This window comes from Salvelinus fontinalis, chromosome 18, assembly GCF_029448725.1.
Source record: "Salvelinus fontinalis isolate EN_2023a chromosome 18, ASM2944872v1, whole genome shotgun sequence".
Taxonomy (NCBI): domain Eukaryota; kingdom Metazoa; phylum Chordata; class Actinopteri; order Salmoniformes; family Salmonidae; genus Salvelinus; species Salvelinus fontinalis.
Genome location: NC_074682.1, coordinates 26412906 through 26432351, shown reverse-complemented (window position 1 = coordinate 26432351; position 19446 = coordinate 26412906). Strand labels below are relative to the sequence as shown.

Genomic DNA, 19446 nt, shown 5'->3' with positions numbered 1-19446 from the left:
TACCGTGAACCGTATCCATAGACATACTTTATAAACTAGACTGTATAAATTGAATACGGAGATTGAATAGTGAGATCTTCACACATTACACTCCTTGGTTCATATCGGACAATGCAGCTGCAGGTCAGGGGCTACCATTGGCAACTTACAGTAATGCATCCAAAAATACGGGCTCTAAAATATGATTATTTAGAGCAGCAACATCAGTTTGCCTTTGCGAAAGCAGTGGACTCGGGTACCTAGCAACTAGTCTGACAGGGCCTATATTTGTATTTACAAAGCGAGTTCATTATCATGAAAGCTAATGAGATATTGGATCATAACACTCGCCAAGAGATTTCACTGCTGTTGTGCAACAACAAAACAAGTTACCGTAGCTATCGAATTTGGCCTCATCACCTCTAATAGTAGCTGGCTACCCATAAATCATTAATCTAGCTACACAATATATGACAAACACACTCGAACGGTAAAAATATAGAACTGTTAGCCAATATAATCACGGCCATCAAACGCAAAGAATACTTGTTATTGATAGCTTGTCATAATTAAGTTAGAATTAAAAAATAATGCATACCTATATAAATATGACATTTAACAAATTCCGTTTGTCTTCACACGTTCGATACGTTAACTCAAATGCAAGCGCGAGCGTTTCAAATACACGAATGTGTATTCTAGTCTTGCTTCCAAATAATACACAACAGTGACAGACAGTGGGACCCCTTTGTCCTAGTTAGCTAAGTAGCTAGCTAGCTAGCTGGTAATGCAATTTAGGCTATTTATTGCAAAAAAATATACCAAAACACGACGAACGGACATTCCTGTTCATACATTATTGAATGTTGACCAACGGGGGTTCTCCCCAAGTGACAATAATAAACAACCGTTCTTCAGGTATCAAATCATGCTAGTTTGCTAGCTAACCACAAAGCTTTATCAATTCAATTCTGACGAAAATGGCCACAGCGTATGATAAAAGCTCCGACATTACTTGCCAGGGAACAAGCCAATAGAAAATAACGAAATAAAGAGTGAAAAGCTGTTTTACAGAGACGAATGAATCGGTGATATTACACTTCAAGAGGGACAAGACTATACAATGGTTTAAATTAGCTCAAGTATAAAGATAAACATTGAGTGCCTGAACGAGATTTGTTTTTTGTATTACCTGCTAACCGCTAACACGCTCTACTCAGTCAGCAGCAGACAAGGTCACGTGATATACAGCGTAGCTGCTGTCGTTACTTTCCTCAGTGGCAGACAAGTGCGCAGACCCGCGTCGTCCTCTTGGGAGTCATTGATATTCACAGCAAGCCATAAAGGGTCGTTGATATAAGCAAAAGTTTTAGAGTATAGCCAGGGTCACCTATGATGTCTATGAATAATGTATCAGTAATTTGTCAGTAACACAGAAACCCTGTCCGTACAATGAATTGAACTTCGTAAGTACTGTAGGGCTACAGCATCACTCAATGAGCAATTTGAGTGATTGAGTTAACTACGGCACAAATATAATGAAATAAACAACACACAAACAGCAATATGAAATAAGAGAAATATTACATATTTTTAATTTATCATTATTTTAATTTTAAAGATGTATAGGTTGGTTTCGGCTGTTGTTGACATCATACAATATCCCCAGGTTCAGTAATTTCTAAAAACATTCATGAGGTGTGTAAAGGTATAAAATAGGTCACCACCAAAGTAAAGACAGGGGTCAGTTCACACACTTCCTGGAACATATACATAAAAAGGTATGCATTTCACACATACACATTTATAAAATACACTTTAAAAGTGGTTATTTGTTCAACTTATGGTCGTAATTGGGTATCTTTTTGTTCTCGCATTATCATGAAAACTCTCAAAGTTCCAAAAAGCAAAACTATGTCAGCCTACAAGTCTTTCACAGAAAGACTATAGAAAGGCAACAAAGTCACTCAAATATACCCTGCCTTTGCACACAAGGAAAAGAGCAGCTACACTCATCCCTTGATAAAAAAAATAAAAAGTGACAAAAACGATGGTGCCTCCAGATGTATTCAACCCCAACCCCTTGCCCCTACATCCTATGCGCTTGTCCAGGGATGTATTCATTCAGACCATGACCTTAGCGAACCGTTTACTCCAAACGAAAAAACCTTTCCAATGAAAACAAGAGTTTCTATTGGGCCAATTCAGGTAAGTCTCTCCCTGCTTCATTCTGCTTGCTTCTAGTGAATACAGCTAAGATCTGTTAATATTGGGAGATCTGTTAATAAATGGCAACAATGCCACCTTGCCTATCAGAGGGCATTGATGGAGCTGTCACCATATTGCTTACACCTATTAAATTCTCTCAGATCTACACAAGTGCCTAGGAGGAAAGGACAAGGGTCTGATTTGGGATTCAGGCGCTTAAGGTCAGCACTGTCTGCAGGTTTTCATCCTTGTTTTTAAATCAGCAGCTGGTTTAGAACATGGACACCACGGGGTTATGTCACAAAGCAGGATCAAAGAGTTAGCAAGATAATGTTTCAAACATGTCCTCAAACAACTCCATATTTCCTAGTTCAAAAAGCAAGAGGGTGTTGAATTTGAAATGGTCTAAGTAAGGGATAATCCACAACATCAACAGCCATGTACGAATGTTTATCCAAGTTAGCTAGCTGACTTAATGATCGTGCTTTGTGATATACACAACCACTGACAAATGGACCAGTAACTGGGAAGAAAGAGAACCGGCAGACACTGCGTTCCGCACGGCCCTGACGTTGAATGCCCCGGCCATAAACCATTACTAAGGTTGATAGTGAGAAGGGGAAAATAAATTATAATAAAGATAGTAGTAATATCAACAAGTGTACGTTTATGTCAAATCACACAGTCAGAATCAAAATAAAATAAGCATTCTTCAGGATTATTATTCATTGCAGAATACCTACGGCATTTAGCATCTACAGTCATCACTCCTTTACATCATCAGTCAGGGAAAAACAAAAAAACAAGTGGCTGCCGCTGTCTGATTGGTTGTACTCATCCTCTGCTTCTTCTCATCTTGCGTCTGTTTGGGTAGTTTTTCCATCGCTACGGCTCTTATTGGTTGCCATGGCACAGGGTGGTACACTACCAACCAATGACCATGTTCTTTTTCAGTTTCTTAGAAAAGTCTAACTATACTCCTGTTCCTTCCTTCAGAACTTTGTCTCTTATGTTCCCCCCATCCTCAATATTTTATATTGCCATCAGTTTCGGAGAGAGAGAGAAGGGGAACAGTAAGGTGAGTGTCGCCAATGTCCGCACAAGGAAACGGTCTATGCCAGTATGACATACTCCCAAAAACAGACAAAAAAAATTGTAATAAAACGTTAAACTTTCATTTGAGTTTTTCAAAAGCGGACCTCTCAGCTCATTACAACATCACTGGTTAATCATCTATATAAAAAAAACAGGGAGCAGAGATGAATAAACTGAATATAAACAGGGCAAAGTGCAAGGGAGGACGGAGGGATGCAACGAGGAGGTGTTGACGAGATACACAGTGGCAATATGGAAGAGGTGTTGACGAGATACACATTGGCAATATGGAAGCCGTGATAAGAAAAGGTCCAAGATCATGCTCCTGAGTCCACGAAGGAGGGACAACAGTGAGTGAAACGTTAAAAGGAAGAAGAGAAGAGGAGAGAGGGGGGCTGGGTAGTGGGGTAAGGAGAGAATAGCGAGACTGAGGAGAAGGGAAGGCTAGCTCCAGAGGGCTGCGTAGTTGCCGTGAAGGCCCGAGCACAAAGGTCCGCCGGCCACAAACAGCTTGGTGCCGGAGTCGTCGTAGCAGTGTGTGTACACGGCGTTGGGAAACGAGTTGATGTCCGAGAAGTAGCTCCTCCACGTCTCGTCGTGATTCTGAGGGAGAACGAGAGAAACAGGTGTGAGTGGAGGGGATGACATCAGTGTTTCCCCTATATGTATTTAAATTTTGTGGCCTCCGGGGGGGAAATATATTTTCAGGTGTAAACAGCTTTAACAACTAAAACCAGATATAAAGCATGTAGAAAAATTATAATGGAGCAATATATTTTAAAATTAAGATCATATTTGAGAGCTAACACCGCTGCTGAAAACAAGGGTGAAAGAACACAGGGGGAAATGGTTCTTGTTGTCTTGTGCTAGCATCTTGTCAAGGCATGTCCAAGATCGACTACCAACACGAGGCCAGGCGTCACTGAATCACAGTTTCTTTTAGTGTACTCTAAAGTCAGCTGTTCATAAATATGTTCCGTGTCATGATAATATTGTCAATAGACACAATCTAGAAATGCTGGAGTAACCAGTATTTCATGTCATTCTTACAACGGCATTAAGGAGATACACTTTGTATACAAAAGTGTGTGCACATCCCTTCAAATGAGTGGATTCAACTATTTCAACCACACCTGTTGCTGACAGGTGTATAAAATCGAGCACACAGCCATGCAATCTCCATAGACAAACATTAGCAGTAGAATGGCCTTACAGAAGAGCTCAGTGACTTTCAACGTGGCACCGTTACAGGACACCACCTTTCCAAAAATTCAGTCTGTCAAATTTTTGCCCTGCTAGATGTGCCCCGGTCAACTGTAAGGGCTGTTATTGTTAAGTGGAAACTTCTAGGAGTAACAACGGCTCAGCTGCGAAGTGGTAGGCCATACATGCTCACAGAATGGGACCCTCAAGTGCTGAAGCTCGTAGCATGTGGAAAAAACGTTTGTCCTCGGTTGCAACACTCACTACCGAATGCAGTGCCAACTGAAAAGTTTGGTGGAGAAGGAATAATGGTCTGGGGCTGTTTTTCATGGTTCAGGCTAGGCCCATTAGTTACAGTGAAGGAACGCTACAACATCCAATGACATTCTAGACGATTCTGTGCTTCCAACTTTGTGGCAACAGTTTGGGGAAGGCCCTTTCCTGTTTCAGCATGACAATGCGCCCATGCACAAAGCAAAGTTCATACAGAAATGGCTAGTGGAGATCAGTGTGAAAGAACTTGACTGGCCTGCACAGAGCCCTGACCTCAACCTCATTGAACACCTTTGGGATGAATTGGAACGCCGACTGCGAGCAAGGCCTAATCGCCCAACATCAGTTCCCGACCTCACTAATGTGTTTGTGGCTGAATGGATGCAAGTCCCCACAGCAATGTTACAACATCTAGTGGAAAGCCTTCCCAGAATTGTGGAGGCTGTTATAGCAGGAAAGAGGGGACCAACTCCATATTAACACCCATGATTTTGGAATGAGATGTGTGAAGAGCAGGTGTCCACATACGTTTGGTCATGTAGTGTAGTACAAACAGACCAGCACAGGCTGCTCCTCCCAATCCATGCAGAGGCAGGTATTCACACAGGTTTAATGAACTGGGGACACAGGAGACACCTGAACCAGCAGATCTACTAAACTGTGAAAATGTGGATATAACATCAGAGAGGGGAGAGATATTCACAGATCTCTCAGCCATCAATAGCAGTGAGAACATTAAACAAAAAATGTACACTGGGGCTACAACACGTTGACCCAAGCACTCCTGTTGACCTCTCAAACACAGTGAATCTAGTGGCTTATGGAGGACAGGTGATTAAGACTTTTACTGCCACTCTGGACTTCACATGTGGAAAATTACAATTCCATGTGGTGTATCGTGAAGTCCCTGACAGTATCAGACAGGGCTTAGTTCATATCCAACCTGAAGTGCATGCAGTCCAGCATGAAGCCCCTGAGCAGACTGAATACAGAGACCTGTTTGACTGTAGCACAGTGGGTAAGCTACCAGCCGTTTACCACATGCGGCTGGATGACTGTTTACCCCACAGCGTGGGCTCCCAGAAGCGTGCCACTCGCCATAAAGATACTACTGCACTGTTGGAGCTAGGAACACAAGCATTTTGCTACACACGCAATAACATCTGCTAAAAATATGTATGTGACCAATAAAATGTGATTTGAAGGAAAAAGTGATCAAGGAGATAGACCGAATGGAAGGACAAGATCTCATCACGAGAGAAGAGGCCATGGAATTGGTCTCAGCCATGGTGGCTGTAAAGAAAAAGGATGGAAGAGTGACAATATGCATTGATCCAGTCCATCTCAACAAAGCACTCCTCAGGCCACATCATCCCATGAAAACAGTGGAGCAGGGGATCTCAGACGTGCCTGATGTAAAGCTATTCTTCATGTTGGATGCCAAGTTTTGGTTCTGGCAGAGCACACTTGATGAAGCGTCAAAGCTCACAACCTGACCCCAGGGGGCAGATATCACTTCCTACGCACGCCCTGTGTAATCTCTACATGAAGTGAAGCGTTTCAGGAGATGCATGGAGGAGCAGCTATTCGCAGAACAACCCTGTCAAAATCATTATGGTCGACATCCTGGTCAGGAACACGACGAGCCGCTCCGCCAGATCATGGACAGGATAAAAGCTCTTAATCTCAAACTAAATCCAGACAAATGTCGCTTCAGGGTCTCAGAGGTCCAGTATGTATACCCAGTATGTTCCCAGAAGAGTGAAGGCTGTATTAGCAGCAAAGGGTTACCAACTTCATATGAATGCCCATGATTTTGGAATGAGAAGAGCAGGTGTCCACATATTTTTGGTCATGTAGTGTATATAGTAATAGCCGGACACTTCAAGTTAAAAGTTCCTGAGAGGGGTATACAAAAGGGGAATAATAAATAAAATAATTGTACCAGCCAGCCCTTCCCTGTGGTGAGTTTGAGGATGCCCTCTCCTGGGCGCTGCCGGAACCCGCCGGCCGGGCTGGAAGGGTCCTCCAGGAACCTCTGGGCTCTGATGTCATAGAACAGCAGGGAGCCCTGGCCTGTGCCCACAGTCACTATGTGTTCATAGAAACTCACCGAGCGGATGCCTGTGAACGAGCACACGCAAACAAATTAATACCTTGCCTTTAATAGCTTTATAAACGTCTTTAAAAAAGCTGTAATAAATGTTCCTTTCAACAGTACTGCCTCTGCACTTCATTGTAATGCTGCGTTCAAATGCTACTCGGAAACTCGCATTTCCCAGTTGGTGAAGTCGTAAATACGACATCAGTGTGTCCAAGTGGTTTTGAATTCGGAACAACTCCTCAACCAATGATATTTTAGCTAGTTAGCTAACGTTGCTAATAATAATAATAATAATTTAGCAAGCTGACTAACGTTGCTAATAATAATTTAGCTAGCTGGGTAATGTTGCTAATAATAAATCTAGCAAGCTGACTAACGTTGCTAATAATAATTTAGCTAGCTGGCTAATGTTGCTAATAATAAATCTAGCTAGCTAACGTTCCTAATAATAATTTTGCTAGCTGGCTAACAATATAGCCAATACGTTAACAATATAGCCAAACTAGCTACATTATTCACATTAAAATAATGTACAAATAATGTAAATGGATTTGTTTAATCATCTTTTGGTTGAAAAGGACAGTGATGAAACGGCACAACTCGTAAATTCGGGTTTCATTATTTTCTCCCGCCTTTCCAACTCGTAATCCCGACATGGAGGGTCATTCAAGTGAAATTTCAGAGTCGGTAACTCCTATTTCCAATAATTCCGACACCACTTGAAGGCAGCATAAGTGCAGAGCGGGTCTTGGCGAATGTTTGGGTTTTGTTTTGCTTCTTGGTGGAATGTGTTTGTAGTACCTCGTGTTGCCTCTGGAAAAATGGAATGAAATGAAAGTTACAGAAAGTTTACAGAATGTATGCTATAGTGTTCTATATATATATATTCACCAATACACCCTGTGTGTGTGTGTGTGTGTGTGTGTGTGTGTGTGTGTGTGTGTGTGTGTGTGTGTGTGTGTGTGTGTGTGTGTGTTTCAAACATTGTAGTGTGGTGTCAATTCCTTACCACTTCCCCTCTCCCGGGAGCTGACTGATTTGATGTTGTGAGTGGGCTGCCGGGGGTCTAGGAAGGACACATGGGCCTGAGAGCCCACCGCATACACCGACCAGTCCTGACCATATGCCAGACACACATTCTCTTTGCAGTGAGGCAGCTTTGTGGACAGCAGCTATGAACAGATACACAGGCTTGTTAGACGGGGATAGACATGTACAGTACCAGTCAAAAGCTTGCACACACCGGGGCCTCCCGAGTGGTGCAGCGGTCGAAGGCACTGAATCGCAGTGCTAGCTGCGTCGCTACAGATCCTGGTTCAATCCCAGGCTGTGTTGCAGCCGACAGCGACCGGGAAACCAATGAGGCGACAATTGGCCAGCGGGTTAGGGGAGGGTTTAGCTGGCCAGGTTGTCCTTGTCCCATCGGGCTCTTGCGACTCCTATGGCAGGCCAAACACAATGCAGGCTGACACGGTAGTCAGGTGTAGTGTTTCTTCCAACACATTGGTGCGGTTGGCTTCTTGGTTAAGCGAGTATTGTGTCAAGAAGCAGCGCGGCTTGTTGGGGTCGTGTTTTGGAGGACGCATGGCTCTCGACCTTCGCCTCTCCCAAGTCCGTACGGGAGTTGCAGCAATGTGACAAGGACTAACCACCAATTGGATATCACTAAAATTGGGGAGTAATCACTTTCTTTTTACAAAAATAAATAGACAAGCCTTGACACAATTGAGACATGGATTGTGTCTGTGTGTTATTCAGAGAGTGAATGGGCACGACAAAAAAAAAAAAAGTCGAGAACTGCAAAGCTGCTGGGTTTTTCCACGCTCAACAGTTTCCCGTGTTTATCAAGAATTGTCCACCACCCAAAGGACATCCAGCCAACTTGACAACTGTAGGAGTGGAAGTCAATATGCGCCAGCATCCTTGTGGAACATTTCACACCTTGTAGAGTCCATGCCCCAACGAATTCAGGCTGTTTTGAAGGGAAAGGGGGGGGGGGGGGGGGGTTGTGCAACTCAATATTAGGAAAGTGTTCCTAATCTTTGGTATATATATTTTTTAAATTTCTAATAATAGGCTATTATTAGAAATGTAGCCTATGTAAATAGGCCTACTCTACATGTCGCTGCTTTCATGTTTTTAGGTTATTCAACAACAACTTCAAACTTTGAGATAGCCTAGAACTTGGTTAGATAAATAAATGCATTGTTTAATAATGAAATAGCACGGCAGGAGAAAGACAGGATGCATAAAAAAGTAAGTCATATTCATATCAAATGGAGAGAAAATACCAAATGTGGATTTTAAAATAAGACACCAGTGTCCTCTATAAAAACTAAAATAAGCTTCAGATCAACCGACATTGAAAAAAAAAAATCACCGTAGGGATGGGGCCAGGTTTCCTCCAGACATGATGCTTTGCATTCAGGCCAAAGAGTTCAATATTGGTTTCATCAGACCACACATGGTCTGAGGCCTTTAGATGCCTTTTGGCAAACACCAAGCGGGCTATCATGTGCCTTTTTACTGAGGAGTGGCTTCCATCTGGCCACTACCATAAAGGTGGAGTGCTGCAGAGATGGTTGTCCTTCTGGAAGGTTCTCCCATCTACATAGAAGACCTCTGGAGCTCTGTCAGAGTAACCATCGGGTTCTTGATCACCTCCCTGACCAAGGCTCTTCTCCCCAGATTGCTCAGTTTGGCCTTTCAGACAACTCTAGGAAGAGTCTTGGTGTTTCCGAACTTCTTCCATTTAAGAATGGAGGCCACTGTGTTCTGGTATCCTTCCCCAGATCTGTGCCTCCACTGATTCCTTAGACCTTATGGCTTGGTTTTTACTTTGACATGCACTGTCAACTGTGGGACCTTATATAGACAGGTGTGTTTCTTTCCAAATCATGTCCAATCAATTGAATTTACCACAGGTGTACTCCAATCAAGTTGAACAAACATTTCAAGGATGATCAATGGAAATACGATGTACCTGAGCTCAAATTCGAGTCGCATAACAAAGGGACTGAACAACTATGTGCGTTAGGGTTTGATGATGTTACAATGGTATCAGATATCGAAGATAATTGACAGCCATCGTCGATTTCAAAATTGTCTGTACCACGCAGTAAAGAGCTGACCGGGCAGCCCACAGCAGGCCCTGCCAAATGGCCTATTCCTTTGCTATGGCATGCATAACCTACATTTTGTTACATTACAGCCTAATTCTAAAATGGATTAAATAAATAAAAATCCTCAATCTGCACACAATACCCCATAATGGCAAAGCGAAAACATGTTTTTAGAAATTCAAATAAAAAAACAGAAATTCCTTATTTACACAATCGTCTTAACCAGAAATGTTTGGTATGCGAGGACATTCAACAAAAATGCAGTACTGTTTAATATTGACTCATGACGACACCAGCCAAGTCTTCATAATCTCCAATGTCCCCAAACAAGTACACAGTCACAGAACCAAACAAGCATTGCTATGCAGAGCGGAAACAGATACCCTCAAACAGACCTTGCTCAAGTTTTGCTCTGCCTTCCAAAGGTGGAAATAGCCATCCAGGGACACTGCACCAAGCTCCTGAGAGAAGGCAAAACAAGATAGTGTGTAGGTCCCCGTAAGTACAGGGCTATAGTACAACACAGATTTTTACTAGAACACAGGCTGTGGTTTGTCTAGGAGGGAGGTATGTCTGACCTTGTGGTTGTTGTTGAAGGCCAGGGCGCGCACTTTGCAGTTGTAGGGGTTGGTGTATTCCTTGGGGATGTCCTCCAGGGCACGGTGGGAGATGTGGGAGTAGCAGGGGACCCCCTCTTCGTCCTGCTGTCTCATGGAGTGGCTCAGAACCACCTCAGACACCTCCCACAGCCCCATTGAACCGTCCCGGGACCCTGAAGAACCGCAGCACATTGATTGGTTGGTTGATTTTATACAGAGACAATATTACACACATAAAAAACTATCGCAGATGAACAATAGTGTGAAGGTCTTCCAATGGCTTAGCAGTGTGTCACTTAACACCCACCTGACACAGCCATTCTGTCGCTGATCCACGCAATGGAGAAGATCCAATCTTTATGGCCATCCTGAAAAACAGAGAACAACTTGTTTCAATGTATGATCAGGCTTGCTTAGGCTGTCTCAGCCACCAGTGCTGTCTCACTTTGTGTAGCTCAGTACCAACACACCAAGAAGAGAGGGGAACCACTCACGTCCCCCACGCAGACGGGATCCAGGGTAGGCAGCCGGTAGACGGCCAGGCTGTTAGGGTTGTCTCCGCCGGTGGCCAACAGAGTGCCGGAGGGGTTAAGCTCGATGGCGTGGATCCCACAGCCTTGCTGGTCCAGCCCAGACACTGAGCCACTACCAGGGAGGAAGGGGGCCCCTATTGTCCCCGCAACCCCCCCGGGGGCCCCTCCGCCGTGTCGGTCCTTCAGCATTGGGATGCGGGTGATCTGCCCTGTCAGAACATCTGCCACAAATAGCTGGGGAGAGGAAAAAATAAATCTGTTAAGAGAAAGTTAAATGGTCTGGAATCATGGGGGGGTCGCATTTTTTGGTTCATAATAGCTCAGTTCAAGGTTTTCCAGTTAACAGCAAATGTTTATACACTTTTTTTCCATTTTGAAAGAAGAAAGCAGAGTAGAGTAAAACAAGAGGCCAATGTCTCACCGTATTGCACTTGGTTCCACACACCACCTGGCGGTGGTTGAGCCACTGGGAGGCAAACACCTTGTTGAGGCGGCCAAGGGAGAACTCCCGCTCCTTGAGGATGCCCGGGAGGCGGCCAGCAGCAAAGCCCCGCAGGCTACGCTGGAGCCGCCACTCATGCTGCTGCTGCGGCCGAAACTCTCGGCCCCGGAGCGCACACACCACCGAGCACTGACTACGCCACCACTGCTGAGCGTGCCGGGACGAGGAGGACACACGCGTCCGCTTGCTCGCCGACTGGCACCAGGCCACCTGACGGAGGAGAGAGAAAGAGAGAGAAGGAGAAAGGTTAGTACAAGGTTTAAATGAAATGAACAGCACCAAGTAAATCAAGAACACTGACTATTTAGAACAGGGTCATTCCAAGTGAATATGGAACAAAATGTTCATAAAATTTCCCATGCTCCTGCAATTCAATAAACAAAATTGTATTTTAGGCTAGAGAACGTATTTTGACAGTTTGACTTTATGTGCATGTGTCTGTGTCGCTTCACAGTCCCTGCTGTTCCATAAGGTGTATTTTTATCTGGTTTTTAAATCTGATTCTACTGCTTGCATCAGTTACCTGATGTGGAATAGAGTTCCACATAACCATGGCTCTATGTAGTACTGTGCGACTCCCATAGTCTGTTCTTGACTAGGGGATTGTGAAGAGACCTTCAGTGGCATTTCTTGTGTGATATGCATGTGTGTCCGAGCTACGTGCTAGTAGTTTAAACAGACACCTCGGTGCATTCAGCATGTCAACACTTCTTACAAAAACAAGTAGTGAGGAAGTCAATCTCTGCTCCACTTTGAGCCATGAAAGGTGTATATGCATATCATTTATGTTAGCTCTGCGTGTACATTTAAGGGCCAGACGGGGTGCCCTGTTCTGACCCAATTGTAATTCCCTCTGTGGCACTTGACCACACAACTGAACAGGAGTCCAGGTGTGACAAATATATGGCATGTAGGACCTGCCTTGCTGTTGTTAAAAAGGCAAAGAAACTATTTATTATGGAGAGACTTCTCCCCATCGTAGTTAATTTGAAATCAACATGCTTTGAGTATGATAGTTAACAATCCAGGATTACCACATTTATTAAAGTAGTCAGTTGAGGTTTAGGATTTAGTGAATGAATTGTCCCAAATACAATGCTTTTATTTTTTTTTAGAAATAGTTAGGACTAACTTACTCTTTCCACCCATTCTGAAACTAACTGCAGCTCTTTGCTAAGTGTTGCAGAGATTTCACTCGCTGTAGTAGCTGACGTGTATAGTGTTGAGTCAGCCACATTCATAGACACACTTTACTCAAAGCCAGTGGCATGTCGTTAGTAAAGATTGAAAAAAAGGGACCTAGACAGCTGCCCTGGGCAATTCCTGATTCTACCTGGATTATGTTGGAGGCTTCCATTAAAGAACACCCTCTGTGTACTGTTAGACAGTTAACTATTTATCCACAATATAGCAGGGGGTGTAAAGCCATAACACATACATTTTTCCAACAGCAGACTATGATCGATAATGTCAAAAGCCGCATTAAGTCATGCCTAAATTTGCTAATCTTGCCAAAGAAAAAAAAAATATTAAAGTAATTGGCAAAATCTGTGGGTTTTGTGATGAATGAGCCATCTGATTCAATGAATGACAGAGATGAGTTTGCCCTTTTGCCCAACATTTCATTTAAGGTACTCCAAAGCTTTTACTATCATTCATCTTTGTTTCATAGAATAGTTCATTATTTCTATTCAGCTTAGTCACATAATTTCTCAATTTGCAGTATGTTAGCCAATCGGTTGTGCTGCCAGACTTATTTGCCATACATTTTTGCCTCATCCCTCTCAACCATACAATTTTTCATTTGCTCATTAATAGTGATTTGTTAAATGGGTGCATGCTTATTAGTAACTGGAATAAGAAATGTCATAAATATGTCAAGTGCAGTGTCTGCTTGCTCCTCATTACACACCACAGACCAACAAATATTAATTACATCAACAACAAAGGAATCACTACAAAACTTCTTCTATGACCTCATACACTATATACTGGAACTTGTATACCTTTCTGTTGATATCACGTGTGGTCCTCCCACTACGACTCGCCAGGAAAGCATGCCGTTTATTAGGCTACAGATGAAATAAGTTATCACAGGGTGGTGAAAGTGCAAGTTGATGAGCTTGATGCTCCTTTACAATAAATATCGAGGGACTTATTCTGGTGACATCATCATCGATACTTGGCTGCCTTTTGACAAATAAACAATCTTGCTCTTTTTAATCTCATCATGTAGGCTATACATGCGCTCTAGTCAACAGTGTGCCGTTACAGTACCTCATCTGCGCGCTTTCAGCTAGAGCACACGTGCCAATACCAGAGGAGACACATGCTAAATAAAGCATTTTTTTTTTTTTACGTGAGACAAACATTAGTAGAGTTGAAAATGCAATGGAAACCCATTAAACTTGTATTTTTTATTCAGTAGATGGGAATTGAAACGCAAAAGGTATTTTTATGTGCACGCACTGCAGTTTACCTGCAACAACTCTATTTAATGGAAACATCTCTGATGGGAAAATGCACATGTTGATTTGATGCAGATTTTAGAATATTCACATGAAAATCTGTCACCAATTAATTGGATGGAAACCTAGCTATTGAAAAGTTAACCTTTCTAACGATACCCTTCTTATATCTCAATTTAAATTGCGAGCAGAGCAGACTACTAAAATGAGAGTATGAATGAACATTGATTCTGGGAAATAATTCCTCAGTTTGTCGCACTCGGCATTGCAATACCAGTAGAAGCATTTTAGCCAAAGACTGCTATACTTGCTGTTTAGTCTACGTTTTTTTTTTTTAAATGTGCAATAACCATAAGGCACAAGTATATAAGGAATTGTCAACTCGTTCTCATTCTGAGAAATAAGGTAGGCTACTTGATTTCAACATGGACAGGCTAGCATGCTGTTCAAACAGTTGGAAACGGACAGAAGGATGTGTTCATAAAAATTCAACTGCCGTGTAAGCTAGAAAAATAGATCCTAGTTGGCTAAACTTGAAATATAATGATTATCTGGCTACTCACTAGCATGTGGGCTTGTGCTTGAAATTGTTTATGAGACCTGTGTTAATTAAGCAATAAGGCCCGAGGGGTGTGGTATATGGCCAATATACCACGGCTAAGTGCTGTTCTTAATCGCGACAACGCGGAGAGCCTGGAAACAGCTCTTAGCCATGGTATATTGGCCATATACCACAAACACCCGAGGTGCCTTATTGCTATTATGAACTGGTTATCAACGTAATTAAAGCATTAAAAATTAGGGATGCACGATATATCGGTTAGCATATCGGAATCGGGCGATATTAGCTAAAAATGCCAACATTGGCATCAGCCCGATGTCTAATTCAACGGAGATGTGCAAAACCGATGTCAAAGCTGACATGCATACGTATTTAACGTAGGTAGATGACGTAATGACAACACAAAAAATATATATAGTGCTGCACAGCCTTCTTAACCTAGCCCACAATGTCTGCTGTGTGGATCGAGCAGTCAACAAGCCAAGCAGTCATTTGAAAGAGTAAGAACATTTCAGAGACAACTTAAAGGCGAAATCCATTAAAGCCAAGATAATGGAATTCATTGCCCTTGAAAATTAACCGTTTTCTGTCGTAGAAGATGTTGGCTTTTGCCAACTGGACGAGCACTGGTACAACCTACCAAGTATGCGCTATTTTTCAGATGTTACCCTACTGGAGTTACAGCGATGTCAGCCCCATGAGCATTATGAGTCTGATAGCACAGTGGGTCGACGAGGATTTCGTACTGAGGAAAGCCGTATTGCATGCTCAAGAATGTGCTGGTTCTCATACCACTGCTGCCATTGAAATGGCATTTGAGATGTTTGAAACATGAACACCCCTAGCTCCATTCGAACAACTGACTCGAGAAATAAGCTCAACTGCATCTGCAGCAGACGTGATACCCTGTCATGGCATTGAAATGCCTGCTCAACAAAAATGCCAACACAAACCATCGGGTTAAGTCGAAAAGTAATCTAGTAGAGGCTGTGAAAAAGTGATGCAGTGGCATTCTCTCTGAGCCTCTACTGTGTCACCACCATGCTCGATGCTAGGTACAAGGACCGCTACTTTGATGCAGACAAGAAACAGAGTTTACATGAAATGTTACAGATACAGCTGGACAAAATGGAAACGGACACAGTAACAGCGTGTACAGAGGAAGAGGCCACGGACAGAGCTGAAACTTCACTGCTTGACATGTATGATGAAAACCTGGTTGATACTGAACAAATGAACAACGAAACAGCACAGTAAGTGGGAACATAGCTGCAGGCTGCATCATATCCGCAGTGATTGGGAGTCCCATAGGGCAACGCACAATTGGCTTAGCGTCTTCCGGGTTCGGCCCGGGGTACGCGGTCATTGTAAATAAGAATTTGTTCTTACCTGACTTGCCTAGTTAAATAAAGGTTACTTTATTTACCATTTACAGACACCATTCTGTATACTTCTGGTCCCTCTTTGGACACTGTGTTAACTAACCTCCAGACGAGCTTCAATGCCATAAAACTCTCCTTCCGTGGCCTCCAACTGCTCTTAAACGCAAGTAAAACTAAATGCATGCTATTCAACCGATCACTGCCCGCACCTACTCGCCCATCCAGCATCACTACTCTGGACGGCTCTGACTTAGAATACGTGGACAACCACAAATACCTAGGTGTCTGGTTAGACTGTAAACTCTCCTTCCAGACTCACATTAAGCATCTCCAATCCAAAATTAAATCTAGAATCGGCGTCCTATTTCGCAACAAGGCATCCTTCACTCATTCTGCCAAACATACCCTCGTAAAACTGACCATCCTACCAATCCTCGACTTCGGTGATGTCATCTATAAAATAGCCTCCAACACTCTACTCAACAAACTGGATGCAGTCTATCACAGTGCCATCCGTTTTGTCACCAAAGCACCATACACTACACACCATTGCGACCTGTACGCTCTCGTTGGTTGGCCCTCGCTTCATACTCGTCGCCAAACCCACTGGCTACAGGTTATCTACAATTCTCTGCTGGGTAAAGCCCTGCCTTAGCTCACTGGTCACCATAGCAACACCCACCCGTAGCATGCGCTCCAGCAGGTATATTTCACTGGTCACCCCCAAAGCCAATTCCTCCTTTGGTCGTCTTTCCTTCCAGTTCTCTGCTGCCAATGACTGGAACGAACTGCAAAAATCTCTGAAGCTGGAAACACTTATCTCCCTCACTAGCTTTAAGCACCAGCTGTCAGAGCAGCTCACAGATTACTGCACCTGTACATAGCCCATCTATAATTTAGCCCAAACAACTACCTCTCCTCCTACTGTATTTATTTATTTTGCACCCCATTATTTCTACTTTGCACATTCTTCCACTGCAAATCTACCATTCCAGTGTTTTACTTGCTATATTGTACTTACCTCGCCACCATGGCCTTTTTTTTTGCCTTTACCTCCCTTATCTCACCTCATTTGCTCACATTGTATATAGACTTATTTTTCTACTGTATTATTGACTATGTTTTGTTTATTCCATGTGTAACTCTGTGTTGTTGTATGTGTCAAATTGCTATGCTATATCCTGGCCAGGTCGCAGTTGCAAATGAGAACTTGTCCTCAACTAGCCTACCTGGTTAAATAAAGGTGAAATAAAAATACAAGTTTTAAATACGTAAATGCCAACAAAATAACTTTTTGATCAGTGTGTGTGTGTCAACTATTTAACTGTACAAGAATGCTTAAAAGACCGGTAAAATTGTAAATATCGTTATCGTTTTTTTGGCAAGGAAAATATAAATCGGCCAAAACTTTCCTATCGCTGCATCCCTAGTAAAAATACATGTTGTCATACCCATGGTATACGGTCTAACATACCACAGCATTCAGTGCTTGAACCACACAGTTTATAATTGTCTTTATACCATGGCATTGTTGAATACTTGTTCCTGATTGTCTTGAAGAGTATTTTAGAGGATCGATTATTTCCCTATAAACACACTGTATATTTACAAGGTAGAATTCAATTGCTAAAGTTCATTCTTATATGTTCTATGTTTGAGCTGCTTTTGAAAGCAATAGTAAAATTGAAAACATTACTGACATTATGAAAATCGAATTCAACAATGGCAGGCTAGGACAGATGGTTTGGTTAGCAAAACTAGCAAGTTTGTTTTAACTACTGTAGCTATCTATTGCTAGCTCCAGAGTGGCGCAGACTAAGGCACTGCATCTCAGTGCAAGAGGAGTCACGACAGTCCTTGGTTCGAATCCAGGCTGCATCACATTCGGCCGTGAGTGGGAGTCCCATAGCGGCACACAATTGGCCCAGCGTCGTCTGGGTTTGGCCGTCATTGTAAATAAGAATTTGTTCTTAACTGACTTGCCTAGTTAAATAAAAGTTAAAAAATAAATAAAAACAGGTGTCATATGTGCATGAATTCAATTAACATGTCATCTTTGGATTTCTTGGTCGTCAATTAATACTTGCATTGTTGTAACATAGGAACTACCAGTGTTATTACTTGGACATTTCGGCAGTATGGGCTTTGTATGTGGCCGTGGTACATCAACATTGGAACACAATGCCGGATGTGGCACTGAATTTGGGGGTAATACTTTAACAACTATTTTTACATTTAATTCATAAAAATGTTTACCTAACCAACCAAATCTAAAATAAGTACTGAAATTGAGTTGAACGCAACTGCAGTCGGTATACAACACATGGCTTAACCACCCTTATCCAGTCGAATAGGACATAACCTAGCTAAAATTCCTATTATTTTACACAGCTACTGAAACTGTATTCCATTCTCAGAATGACTCTTCTATATATTTTTCCATCCATCCCCTACGATCCAATAGAACATCCGGTGCTTAGGAAAAAGCATTAGTGGTTGTAGGCCTAGGGCCTAACTAGAAACACCCACAGAAGTCTAATTTAACTAGCTAACTAAATTAGCTAGCCAACCAGTTAGAGAAACGGTCCATGTAATAAAAAAAGGACAGTTAAACGACATAAAACATTTAAAATAGAAACATGAACTAACATAAGCAAGCACACTAGCCAGTGAGCTAGCTAACGTTAGCCATGGCATTCTAGCTAGTAACATGGATTGAGTTCCTTAGGAAGCTAACGTTAATGTTACTAATAGTTTAGTTACTGTAACGTTACACTTTAAAAAACGAACGTGCTTTTTATCTGCGTGGCGTTAGCTATCGAACTAAATTCGCTACGAATATGCTAGTAGTTAGCTAGCTCAACCAGTCAACGCAAAGTGGTAACGTTAGCTGGCCAACTAGGCTAACCAAGATTTGCTAGAATGGCTAACGGCAATTGACTGAAACACCAGTCTGTTTCCTCATACCTGTTGTTGTTGGTCCTTGGACTCCCCTGCCTTCCTTTTCCTGCTAACTGTTTTTCTCGCCATAATCTGACACACACAAATCCCTCACCCACATGGAGGCCAAATAATGACGCTATGTACTGGGTCATATAATGGCGATAAGCTATTTTGTTGTCTTGCTCTGAGTGTAGCAGCGCCTGGCGACGTGGAAGGACGATCACATAAGGGTGAGGTTGACTAGCTAGCTTCCACTCCGGCCTCCGAAACTCAAACTCTAGCTACGCGCGTAGATTAGCTTGTAACCTACTAAAATGTTTTTCGGTCGAGGAGCCAAAATATGCGACTCCCCTACAGTACAAATCGATTTTTATATTTTATCCAATTGTTCTTTCTTTACAAATCGCGTCACCAACGGCAACAACATTCTGCCGCGCGCAGCCGCAGTCAAGTTAAACATCAACAAAAACAAG

At 42.6% G+C, this 19446-nt stretch overlaps 2 protein-coding genes across 12 annotated transcripts in view; both read right to left on the bottom strand.

Moving 5' to 3' along the window:
- Positions 1 to 1259, bottom strand: part of LOC129815220 (ubiquitin-associated protein 2-like) — a 32737-nt gene extending 31478 nt beyond the window's left edge. For 2 of the 5 annotated variants that reach the window (XM_055868801.1, XM_055868803.1), the window contains exon 1: positions 802 to 1150. In XM_055868801.1, the coding sequence (XP_055724776.1) occupies positions 802 to 822 (21 nt within the window). In that variant the 5' untranslated portion in view covers positions 823 to 1150. Of the gene's footprint in view, positions 1 to 577; positions 767 to 801; positions 1152 to 1171 lie in introns of those variants that run through there. The other 3 variants (XM_055868804.1, XM_055868802.1, XM_055868805.1) reach the window with 3 other exon arrangements.
- A 287-nt stretch (positions 1260 to 1546) lies between these two features.
- dcaf12 (DDB1 and CUL4 associated factor 12) lies at positions 1547 to 19446 on the bottom strand. Of its 7 annotated transcripts, none has more exons than XM_055868792.1 (11): positions 18998 to 19446; positions 13625 to 13690; positions 11538 to 11828; positions 11054 to 11350; positions 10891 to 10951; positions 10563 to 10756; positions 10380 to 10445; positions 7872 to 8034; positions 7664 to 7675; positions 6704 to 6882; positions 1547 to 3885 (listed from the first exon to the last, which is right to left on the bottom strand). In XM_055868792.1, exons 1-11 carry the CDS (start codon positions 19058 to 19060, stop codon positions 3727 to 3729), a joined length of 1551 nt encoding a protein of 516 aa, XP_055724767.1. In that variant the 5' UTR covers positions 19061 to 19446; the 3' UTR covers positions 1547 to 3726. The 7 variants fall into 7 exon arrangements, with proteins under 7 accessions (XP_055724767.1, XP_055724769.1, XP_055724768.1 ...); XM_055868794.1 differs by having other exon boundaries at positions 11078 to 11350; XM_055868793.1 differs by lacking the exon at positions 7664 to 7675.

Excerpts from the sequence above, each read along its gene's own strand:
- dcaf12 (XM_055868792.1), bottom strand. The coding sequence starts at position 19,060 with ATGGCGAGAAAAACAGTTAGCAGGAAAAGGAAGGCAGGGGAGTCCAAG. Across the intron at positions 11,351-11,537 it reads GTGGAACCAAGTGCAATACG|CTATTTGTGGCAGATGTTCT; the intron begins GTGAGACATTGG and ends TCCTCTCCCCAG. Across the intron at positions 10,446-10,562 it reads CCTTCAACAACAACCACAAG|GAGCTTGGTGCAGTGTCCCT; the intron begins GTCAGACATACC and ends GCCTTCTCTCAG.